Source organism: Centroberyx affinis, unplaced genomic scaffold (genome assembly GCF_046629955.1).
Source record: "Centroberyx affinis isolate AG114_WGS23_722 - 3 ecotype Tasmania unplaced genomic scaffold, CSIRO-AGI_Caff_v1 ptg002635l_1, whole genome shotgun sequence".
Classification (NCBI taxonomy): Eukaryota; Metazoa; Chordata; class Actinopteri; order Beryciformes; family Berycidae; genus Centroberyx; species Centroberyx affinis.
The window spans coordinates 381,519-393,994 of NW_027280828.1; the positions used below are offsets into that span (position 1 = coordinate 381,519).

General features: G+C 40.5%; 1 protein-coding gene across 1 annotated transcript; it reads left to right on the forward strand.

Moving 5' to 3' along the window:
- The first annotated feature begins 132 nt into the window (after nucleotides 1-132).
- Nucleotides 133-9,545, forward strand: slc6a7 (solute carrier family 6 member 7). Its single transcript, XM_071534913.1, has 14 exons — nucleotides 133-368; nucleotides 2,231-2,462; nucleotides 3,007-3,138; nucleotides 3,538-3,748; nucleotides 4,943-5,081; nucleotides 5,213-5,347; nucleotides 5,475-5,578; nucleotides 5,667-5,791; nucleotides 6,177-6,289; nucleotides 6,402-6,539; nucleotides 6,657-6,756; nucleotides 6,924-7,042; nucleotides 8,147-8,320; nucleotides 8,532-9,545. Exons 1-14 carry the CDS (start codon nucleotides 303-305, stop codon nucleotides 8,700-8,702), a joined length of 1,959 nt encoding a protein of 652 aa, XP_071391014.1. The 5' UTR covers nucleotides 133-302; the 3' UTR covers nucleotides 8,703-9,545.
- The last annotated feature ends 2,931 nt before the right edge of the window (nucleotides 9,546-12,476 follow it).

A 12,476-nucleotide genomic window follows, 5' to 3' on the forward strand; every position in this document is an offset into this window, starting at 1 on the left:
TGCAATTAGTGCCAAAACAAAGCACTTTTAGCAGCAGTTATACAAGACAGAAGGCGGTTTCGTCGCAGTGCCATCCTCTCTCCGGGCCGCTACTGCACCTGCGCCCTCCGCACTGCCTGCCCTCGACGACACCACAGCAGCGGACTATTTCCTTATCGTCAGTGCTGATGTAGCCGGTTCCTCACGCTTGGTGAACACCGACCGCCGGTAAAAGCATGTACTTACAATTAGACGTTACCGTGAAAAATGTATGCTACTGAGCAGACATAGAAAACAGTGAACCATCTCTCTGAACGGGGGAAATGCAGAACCAAGAGCACAAAGCGGTACCTGAGAACTCCGTTGAAGCCAATGCGACCTCACGGCAGGTAAGAGCGGAGGTTTGTTATTCAGGTTATTCACCGTCGGGACAACACTATATGCTGCTCTGTGTGGGTATAAACTATATGGTGGACTCTTGAGACCACTACGGCTGATTTAATTTGACCTAATCGCTACTATATTGGCCAAACTTGGCTTTTAAGACCAAAGTCGGTGAAGTAGTCTAACCTGTCCGTCCACATTGCTCATTCCTGGCTGCAACAGGCTTTTACACTACAGCCACTCCGCCAGCTGGAATGAAGGCTGTAGAGATAAAGCCGAGCTGGTGTGCTAATTCGCCAGATGTGATTGTCGAATAACTTATCCCAAGTGATCCCAAAAATACAGAAATGACTGACTTTTTTAGCTCGATTCTTTACATTAACGTTAGTCAGTATCCAACCTGCTTCAGTCCTTGTTTTGTCTTTAATAATGGTGTTACAATGGTGTTACATTCAGTGTAACTTCAGTTCACTGTTGAAATGTTTGTCAGCGTCAGCAGGTATAGTAAGAAAGGGGATGAATCAACGTCCGGATTTGATCGGTTGATTTTTGGTTAATTCACAAAAAACGCTGTAATATATAAGGACTTGTAGCCTCATTAGTGAGTTTAGACTGACCTTTAATTATCTTCTATGGTATCACTGTATAATATCCCTACATGTTATTATATATCGTTTATAGATTGACTGTGATACATTTATATGATTACTATAGGGTTTTTTTCATATGAGTAGTTTTGCGTCCCCTATAAATAATAGCCTACTGACTAGACTCACAAGAGGTCATGGTAACTATTTTCCTGTTCTTTATATCATAAACAATTCAATTGTCACTGGGCCTGCTTCATTATATTTTCAACTTCCACTAGTCTACTACTTCTCAAAACACTGGATTCTCATTTTCAGTCATTTTAGAAAATCGAATTTCTTTTGTAGGTTTTAGAGAAAGTCATTAATCATCATGTAGGTTTTAAATCAGTCATTAATTTTTACCTGTTTATATGAACAGAAACAACGTATTTGTTTGAGGATGCAGAGTTTCTCTTCTCATAAGTTCTGTACTTGGCTGTAAAACAGGAAACCTTGAAGACATTACATTTTGGATGTATAAAAACTTGAACTTATTTATGATGAATCTATGGTTATTGTATTTGGCCAAATGTAGTTTAGTTGGTTATATTTTCAGTAGACCTCTATGAAAGCTCAGAGAAGCAGCCTACAGTCCACAAAATCAGGGCATTCATTGTTTATGGAGTAACTTGATGACAGTATGAATTGAAGTGTTGGGTATTGTAGAGTATCACTTTGGAAGACAATTTCTTATGTTCACAAATATTGATTGGACAGCCCTAGGCCATTGGAATAATGTGAATTTGTAAAGTTTAAACACTTTACAAGTTTTTATGGTTGCCCAGTTTATAATAATGGCTTGTAAAGCAGAAGCTCTACTATTATAACCAGACTTCCTCTCTGCGACCTGACATGTGAAGCTATAGTTCCCCTCTTGTTCAGAGATGAAAGGATGCCCTGCAGGAAGGAAGAACAGACAGCACCATGGGTGGTTTCAACAAATCATTTGTAAACTATAGAGAGGCATGGCAAACTCTCTGCAAAACCTGTATAACAATGTGCTGTGTAATAGTTCATGACGTACAAACTACACTGGGCCAACCTCCAAAATATCACCTCATCAAATGTCTGTCAGGTCATTCAGACATCGATTTATCTAACATAACTCTTAACTTATTAGGCTATTATTTTTTTCAGGATGAAAGGCTGAAGAATTAAATGCTTAAAAACACAAATAATCCAAATGTAAACAACTTGAGTTTTCACTGTAATAATAATGTGATTGTATTCTTTTCTAGCATTCAGTACATTTGAACGGGCATACTGTGGCTCACAATGTCCCCAACCCTGCGCCTACTCCGACACAACAGTGTGAATCCCCAGCCCCAACTCCTGCACCCACTCCAGATGCGCCTGTCCCGAGGGAGCAGTGGGGTGGGAAGTACGAATTCCTGCTCTCCTGTATTGGATATTGTGTGGGACTAGGGAACGTGTGGCGGTTCCCCTACCTTTGTTACCGCAATGGAGGAGGTGAGCAGCCCACAGGCAGGTTCACTGCCCTCTGAAGCCTCAAATACTTTGAAAACGTAGGCATATTGTTAGGCCTATCATGACTTCATGATTTCATGATTTGTTACACCCATATGAGAAGGAACTACGTTTCTCCCTGCCCTCAGGTGGGTACTGCCCTTCTAAGCATGCTGGCTCATTTTACACTCAATCCAGAGCTATCCATGTCTGCCTTTGGTGCTGGAAAGCTGGAGAAGAAGCTATTTACTAATCCTATAAGGAGAGACAGTGGAGTTCTCAGATACACACCCAGACTTGTGGTCTAGCGGAGAATCCAATCATTACATACATCCTCATTTGAAGCTTTTACATGTTGAAGCTTGAGTACCAAAGGAGCAGAAAAAAGTCAACATCTGTCTGCGGGGCAGCCACCCAGATATACTGTAGGTTGTGTAAGTGAGCACAAGACCTGCCACTACAGGCTGCGTCTACAAAATTAATGAATGGTCATGCAGTGGATGTTACCCCTCCCTTTTCCAAGCTGACCTGTTTCTTATGTCCACAGGTGTGTTTCTCATCCCCTACTTCATTATGCTCTTCTTTACTGGTGTTCCACTGTTCCTCATGGAGCTGAGTCTAGGCCAGTATGGAGCAGCCGGCCCCATCACTGTGTGGAAGTGTTGCCCTCTCCTCAAAGGTAATCACCTCCTCCATCATGCTTTTTAGTCCAATAATTACAGACCAGCACACACTTACTGCAATTCAGTGAGGCAACCTAGAAAGTGTTAGAGTAATCATGTCAGAGTCATGAATTAAACAAAATGTATATGAAGAAATCCAGTTTGATCACAGTTCTGGATTAAATTTCTGGGAACGTTTGAGAATCCAATTTCAACCATAATAATGGTTGAAATTAAATTATTATAAATAATTTGAATAAATAGGATTTCAAGTTACCATTAAAATGCCCAAGTTAGCAGTCAATCCTGACAAAAGTAGTAGTCCTGTAAAGTAACAGACAGTATGCCTTACATAATATTGCGTACCTCTGGATCCTGCTGTTCAAAAATACTTAAAGTTGTGTCTCTGCCTGCAGGTATTGGCATTGGGATGCTCTGTGTGTCCACTCTGGTGTGCCTCTACTATAATGTCATCATCGCCTGGACATTTTACTACCTGGGCAGCTCCTTCCAGAGCCCTTTACCCTGGTCCTGCGACGCTGTGGCCAATTTTGCTCTCTGTGGTAAGAATACCACAGGGAACAGCTCCTCTGGCACAAACCTCAGCCCCACTGAAGTTTTCTGGAAGTAAGTGAGCCTTTGTACAAGCATTCACAAAGAAGCCTTATGACCTGTCTAATTGTGCAGGAATGAAATCTGCCTTCCAAGCGTATACAGACTGCCATGAAATAACTTTAATTCCTATAGCACTTGTTCACAGTGTACAGTGTATGCAATGTATATATCTTCTTGTGCTTGAGAACAGAATCAGTGTAAATGCTGGTAGCAACAAGAGAGAGTACTCAGTGCAATGTAAATTGGAATTTATACTCAAAAGAAGTGGTTCAACTGAGGAAAAATAACTTTTGCCACTCTTTTTTGGCAGATCAATAAATTGTTTTTACAGTATGCTCCGCACATACTTTTCTCAACTTGTTTAACCTCCTTCAACAAACACCATCATTTCCAATGACTGGCTAAAACTGACACCAATTCAGCTATTTTGGGGGAAGATATTATTCTACTTTATTAATAATCTTCTACGTCCATTTATCCAATGATTGAACAAAAATGGGTAACACTTTATAATAACCATCATTAATAAATGGTAAATTGATAGTTAATTAAACTTTAGTTAATAGTTATTTTACTGTTAACAAACAATGAAATGATCATTAATAATGTTTACTAATTATTAGTAATGCTATAATTTATGTTATTTTATCATTAGTTTGTAAAATCATTTGTTTATAAATTATATATTGTATCATAGCTGATAAGAGACGGTAAAAAGGGTAAAAAGCTATGATACAATATATAATTTATAAACAAATGATTTTATATTACACAAACAAATGATAAAATAACAAATTATAGCATTACTAATAATTAGTAAACATTATTAATGATCATTTCATTGTTTGTTAACAGTAAAATAACTATTAACTAAAGTTTAATTAACTATCAATTTACCATTTATTAATGATGGTTATTATGAAGTGTTACCCAAAAATGTTGCCCATTTTACACATCTTGTATGTCTGTCATGTATTATAGCATCAAAGAAATGTAGCTTGAACAGCTGAAGAGAATGAGTAATGTTTTTTTTTTCTTCTCCAGACAAATGCCTTCACAGTAACGCCTCAATGCAGCCTAACAACTATGTCCTGTTTGTTTTGCGTCAGTTAATGCGCAATAGGTGTGGCACATGGGCAGGTCTCTATTCATCTTCTTTGTCTTCATCTACTTTGTGTTTGACTCTGAGTGCTGTGTGTGTTCTAGTGAGCGCGTGCTGGGCGTAGTAAACAGCGAGGGCCTCCATGACCCGGGTCCTGTCCGCTGGCCTCTGGCCCTCTGCCTCCTGGCTGCCTGGATCATCATTTTCTTATGCATGCTTAAGGGCATCCGCAGCTCGGGCAAGGTGAATCAACACAATGTTGTCAAAACACACTCGTCGCAACTATCACAAAAATGCATGCAAAACACACACACACAAGTCTCCCCCTTGGTGCCACATCTTGTAATACGCGTCTCTGTTGTCTGTGTTTTCAGGTGGTTTATGTGACAGCAACATTCCCGTACTTTGTCCTCATTGTTTTGATCATCAGGGGTGCCACACTGGAAGGCTCTCTTCAGGGTGTTGCCTTCTACCTCACACCAGACTGGGACCGGTTAGCCAGTGCACAGGTATTTGTGATGGTAGATTAGCATAGCTGTGGCTGAGAATTCATGTGCAAGTTGCTTTGTTACTGGAATAACAATATCTGTATGTATGTTCAGTATATAAATGATACTTTTGTTTTTAACAATGCAGGTGTGGAACGATGCAGCCTCACAGATCTTTTACTCGTTAGGTATTGGAGTTGGAGGACTGCTTTCCATGGCCTCTTATAATAAGTTTGACAACAACGTCATCAGGTTTGTCTGCGCTCTGCTTTAACGGTTAGCTCTGTCGCTACAATCATGATGGGAAGTAGACTCTTAATCATGGTGCTGTTGATTTCAGGGACACTCTGATTATCACCATAGGGAACTGCAGCACCAGCTTCTTTGCCGGCTTCGCTATATTCTCTGTCCTAGGTCACATGGCATGGAGGAAGGGAGTGCCTGTCGGGAAGGTGGCAGATACAGGTAGTTACTTTGGTCATCTCACTCAACAAACTACTTGAAGCTCTTTTATACAAACCTCAGACATCTGAGCTTATTGGATAATCAAACAGGCATAATGAACAAAAACAAATTCTCTTAATTCTGTGCAATTGCTGAAATCTCCTTGTTCGTAAATTCTCTTAATATCATTTGGAAATCAGACTGTAAAGGGTGTTGTGGGATATGTGTGCATGCTTGTATCCTATATTTAATTTGAATTACTTGAATGTATTGTAGCCACCATTTCTTTGTCTCAGATTACCTCCATTTCTGAGCAGTTTGGTTTAGTAAGACCTTATGGTACAAGCATCTTTTGTATAAACTTTCTAATGACTTTTTGTATTCTCTGTTTATTTTCTGGCTCCAGGTCCTGGGTTGGCCTTCGTTGCTTACCCAGAGGCCCTTGCTCTGCTGCCAGGCTCAGTGTTTTGGTCCATTCTCTTCTTCCTCATGCTCTTTATGCTGGGGGTTGACACACTGGTAGGTGATCTCTCCATGATAAACCACATTGTTTTGTGTTGTCGATAACAGAAAGATGAAGACCTAAGAGTCAACATGTGCCTATAAAACCTTCTGCTCTGCCACATCACAGTTCGGCAACATGGAGGGCATCACTACGGCAGTGCTGGATGAGTTTCCACAGCTGAGGGGGAACATGAAGCAAAAGTCTCTGTTCTTGGGCGTGCTGTGTTTCAGCTTCTACCTGATGGGTCTCCTGCTGATCACCGATGTGAGTGTGTATTTAGTGAACCGTACACTGTATCGAGTGAGGTGTGTGTGTGACGGCACACGCTGCCTGTTGTGTGCGTTCGGACTCACATTTCCGATGCTGTCTGTGTCTTCATAGGGAGGGATTTACTGGTTCACTCTCATTGACTCCTTCAGCACTAGTTTTGGCCTCATCATCATCACCCTCTTCATGTGCATTGGCATCTCCTTCTTCTATGGTAGACCACCTGACACCTCTAACCCTCACCACACGTCTCACATCAAACACTTCTAACACTACGTCATGTTTCATCCAGCAGTTTCTTCAATTTCCACCGTTCTCTAGTCTCTTACAGTATCTGGACTTTCTCCAGTGTTTCTAATGCACGTGTGTTAATACTCTCAGGAGTCAACCAGTTTTGTCAAGACATCCTCGATATGATCTGCCACTGCCCTCCCTGGTGCGGCAAAGTGCTTCTTTACTTCAAAGCATGCTGGGTCTTCATCACTCCGTTTCTTCTACTGGTAAGTGAGCAGATTTAAACACTGATATTTATTAGTGGTAGGAACCAATACAATGTGGCATTGGTTGACTTAACCATAGTTAATATAAAAATACTTTTCAAAATATCTGTTAATGATCTTGGAAAGCTATGGCAGGTTGGTTCATATATCTTGCTGAGGGAAGTTCATTTATGGTTCCCTAGTTTACGACTTCTGTTATTTGGTTCTTTGCGATTCTTTCAATTTTTTTTCATCCTACACGTGTTTGCTGGTGGGGTAACAGCAAACACATCTTCTGTTTATATTTCAAATATCTACTTCACATCACTGCTTTGAGGGATAAGGCTAGAGCGAGGAACATTACTTTTCAGGCTCTTTTGTGTAGCATTAATGTAGCAATAAAAACACTGATTATGTGAGGTTAGGTGCAAAACATTGAGAACTGTGACGACGACCAACCATATCCAGTAATGACCAACATTGCTGAATGGATTTTGCCTGAATTGCATTGTTATTGTTGAGCTAAGCTGCATATCATGTACTTGCAGCATTGTGGGCTTGTATGAGCTGCACATGCCTTGTCACATGTTATTCCCTCTCTTCTTTCTTCTGTAAGTTTGCTTTGTATGTTACCTGAAGCAGAAATTCCATTAAAAAAAAAGATGATTGATATGGAATTTCCCTATTGGTGTATTGGTGTGTCGTATTGGCATCTATTATTGTATTGGGTTGTTGGACTTACAGTCAGGGTAATTTGATGAGGGGTGAGCAGGCATGTTATCCCTGTCTAACAGAATTTAAAATGTCCCATTCAGTAACTAGAATTTAGGCGAACCTGAGGGAAGTATAATTTTTCAGTTGTGTAATAACCACCTGTTACAAAAGTAACTCTAACAAGGCCAAAATAACTTACAGAATGACATCACTCTTTCCTTGAAATTCAGCTAACTGTGCAGAAATCCAACAGTTGTGAATAATTCAAGAGGAAAAACTGACATTCAATCTGACTAACCCCCTTGCAGCATTTCTCTGTTGGCTTCCTCAGTCGCTCTTCTTCAGTTGCCATTGTAGTATTTTGCTGAAATGAACATTCCTTTACTTACTCTATGCCTTTTCCCCCTGCAGTTCATCCTGACCTATATCTTCATTGAGATGTACAACACTTCACTGCACTATGGGGACTATGTGTTTCCACGCTGGGGCAAGGCACTAGGCGTATGCATGGGCGCGACCTGCTGTCTGCAGATCCTCATCTGGGCCATTGTGGCCATCAGCAGGGAAACTGGGACACTGAAAGACGTCAGTATGACCGCTGTGTAACTCTGTCAGTAGGAGGTCATGTTACACCTCTGCCACAGTCACACTGCCACTGCAACTTAACCAGATTGTCACTTACCCTTCTGCTGTATTTGTTCAGATTTATAACATAGGTGGATGAAATCAAACATCCTCTGTTGGCCTGCAGGCTGCCGTGTGGGAAGGTTTATATCTTTTTGTCTTTTTTTTGCAGCGTTTTCAGAAATCCATCCGACCTCTGAATTCCTGGAGGGCGAACAACTTGAACAGCACCGGACGAGTGGAGGAGCGGGTTGAGCCAGAGAGAGTGGAGGCTCCATTCACAGTCACTCTTACTGACATGGATTTTACTGCTATGACATGGGACGCAGGAAGCGAGGCGTGACGACTTGGAGCACAACGCTGAGAGAACTATGTTGTCAAGAGACAAAGGGATTTACTATTATGTTATTTGCCCCAGCTAGGGTCTGGTGGCCATGTCTCAACAGACTACATGTCCTGCAGGGCAGCGTGGATTTATTGCTTTATTTATATCACTCTGATCTTTGTTTGAATTGTATTTTTTGTACACTTTTTTACATTGTGAAGAATATATGGGTATGGAGGCAAAGTTTGGATCATCAGATATTAGATGGATGTAGTAGGGCTTGACCAGGATATTTGGACCATAATATCCAGTATATCTGCTGATCATTATTTATCTTTATATTGTAGTAGCATAGTGTTATGATGAACATCACCCACTAGTGGCTAAGGGACCAGATTACATTCACTGTGTATGAGGAGGAACGAAGAGTGCGGTGACACTTGCAGCTACCCTCCGCTATCATTGATGGACTTGAAAAAGCGACCACAAATCATCAGTCTGCAACTAAACGTTGGTCAGGAATATTTTTAATCCAATTTCCCTTTTTAGAATTAATAATAGTTAAAATACCTGCTAGTAAAAAATCAATTAACTAAATAAAAACATTTGTCAAATGAAGTATCTTTCATATTACTGTCCACAGATGAGAGTTGCAACACAGATACTGTATGTCTTTACTGACCATCTGCATGTGAAATGGACAATTCACAACAATTTCAGGTGAAAAAAGGCAGACAGTAGCAACCAATTCTCTCTTGGTGAAAATTATGTGTTACTCAACATAGATTGTCATTGTCACCTTCTTGACTAAATTCTTTACCAGTATTGTAGAACACCCTAATAAATAGGAGTTCTGTTTAATTGTTTGTCGTTATCTTTTAAACAACCATTTTATGTTCTACATGATCTACATGTAGGTTTTTTTGACAGGTACCCCCTTTTCTTATCTCTACTGAAAACTTGGAATTTAATTGCCCCCCACCAAAGGGGGGACTATGGATCGGTTTCCGTCCATTAGTTAGTTAGTTAGTTAGTTAGTTTGTTAGTTAGTCAAAGTTATCATAGGTAACATAATAGTCTGCACACACTACACACTTGGAGACATCAGACTGGGTTGATGTGTTGAAGTGAGAGTCAATGGAGAATTTTTGGGCAAACATCTTGTTGGACTGTTGTACTGTTATTGCACTCATCACTGCACTACCACTGTGCCGTCAGTGTTGACTGCTTATATCATATTACCACTTACCTACTGTGCAATACCATATATCACTTATCATTTAGCATTTATATTATCCATAACACTCACACTCATGGTGTTGTATGTTATATTGTATATTGTATTATAAATTGTATTGTAGTGTACATTGTGTAATGTACGGATTGTATTTATTGCGCATTGTAGTTCTTATATTTTGTACTGTATTGAGTAAAATCAGGACAATTACAGTTACTACATTTCAAGATATAACTTGTAAGCCTAATTCTGAGGAGAGTAGGCAACAGAAATATATGGTCAATCTGTCCTTTCATTGTCCCATACGAAAATGCTTATACAATTTCACTCATATTTCAAGTAGGCTACACTCAGCAATCACTGACTGACCCAAGGGTGGAACTACATCACTGGTGGGGGACAACATGTTTACTATTTGCTTGTTGCTCTGGGTCTGCTGGATGAGGGCTGACATTATGATACCTAACACATTTAGGTCTTAGCATTTGCTAAGGTTCTCCTGAAATCCCTTCAGTGCAAGTTTCCCTTCTGCTGTTTATTGGTGGAAAGCCCTCCTTGTAGATCATCTCTTAGGTTTTCAGTTTGCAGGCCTCTAAATCTGCATTTTTTAGAAGCCGATGCTTCCTACTCCTGGTGTATTTGGTACAGTTTCCCACATAATTCATATCCTATTAAGATTCTACCATTGCAATAAAATGAGGTGCATTCAAACTCCGGCTTCATAGACTAATGCAGACTATCAATACTTGTGTGCCTCATGCTTCCCTCAGAATAGCACATGCCAGCTCATGGACTGATGAATTTGATTGCTCTTTTTGGGGGGATTTTTGCACCTCTAAGGACAATCATGACATTGATCATGAAAATAAGAAGAGATTTAGACAAATATGCTTCTTTGCTTGTCAAGCCGACATGAATGTATATTTTCTTATTTCAGGCTGCCTGATACATATGTATATGCATCAGCTGTAGCATATATATATATATGTATATATATATATATATATATATATGTATGTATTGTTCCTGTCTCATGTTTTGTAATAGGCCACAAAACATGAGACAGAAACAATAACTGCAAAACATTCAATGCTTCAAGAATGTTTTTACTTTACAACATTTCACTCCAATTAGTAGCTCCATTCTCCATGTGTATGGAGAATATACATGGAGCCTGATGGGGGAATGACATCAGGCTGCCCATTGCGTCATCCAGAGGCATAGGAAATCCAAAACCAATAGACGAAGGCCTTAAGGAAGGTTTTGCTGAGTCTGAGATTACACATCAACATGCATTAACATCACAGTAAAAGTGATAAAAGTAACTAAACCTGGTAACTTCGGAGAAATGCTTACCAAACAATTACTAGCCTAAAAAGCTTTCCCACACCCCGACCCTATCAACCGATCATTAAAAACAAAAGGGCCGTGGTTGTAAGACATGAATTTCACCACACGGGGGGGGTGCTTGTTTCCTAAATCTCCATTATGCACAATCACAATCCACTTTGAAACGAGTAACAAATAATTAATTTTACAGTGACCAAAGAGAATACAGTATGTGTCAATTATTGAAATGTAGTATTGTTCATCTGCTGACCACAAAAAGTTAGTGCAATGTAAAGATCAACAGCAAACGTCCGTCATTGCATTGGTAATCAGGTGCCACTGTGTAAACTTAGTATGCACACGGTGTACTGTAGCAACCCTGTTCAATACGTGTTGTGAACGAGATGTTCGTTAGCGAGTTTGTACCTCTCATCTGCTATCAATGTGTATGTCAATCACTAGTGTTAGGGTGCTGGGTGTTGCTGTTGTTGGTTAGAGGCAGGGGGAGGCGGGTCAAGGAAGTAGGTGATTGGTTCTTGTTGTTGTTGTTCCGTCTCTCGGCCTGTCCTAAAAAGCTTGGTTGTCTGGGAGAGTTTGGTACGGCGTGGTTACGGCCGACAGTAACCAAAGTTTAGTAAAAATAAATGCACTGAATTGCAAGATAATCATTTCTCCTGATTCTTGTGATTATTCAACGTATCGGTCCTTGACGGGACGCTACAGTACAAAGAGGAGTAGGGGTACGGGCAATAGAAGCAACACATGGGTGACAAACATTGTACCGACCGTAAAAGTACATTAGCATCTATGTGTGACTATTCGGGATGGCGGGATAATGTGCTTTGGGCGGATGTTGCGCAGACACTTTCCCGCGTTTTCATCTAGTGCGTTTGGGTTAGCTCGTTTGGCCTTAACACCGTGACGGTGTGTCACATGATCCCGGTGAACTAATGTAGCGCGCTGTTTATCCTCAAACTTGTAAGTCGGGTAAAGAAACCTGTAATCTAAGGTTGCCATCGACAGCACTAGATTTATGCAGGTATGACTGATCGGAAGAGCTTAATGTATAAGTTAGCACTGATAGGGTTGGTGACAGAGTCTAATATAGAGATGTCGGCGGCACAGGCACAGCAACGCGCAGTTCAGGTTAACAAAACGAACGCCCTCTTTACTGCGACTACAGGATTCAGGAAGTCAGTCGGGTTTTGTTGTATTGCTGCACGGGA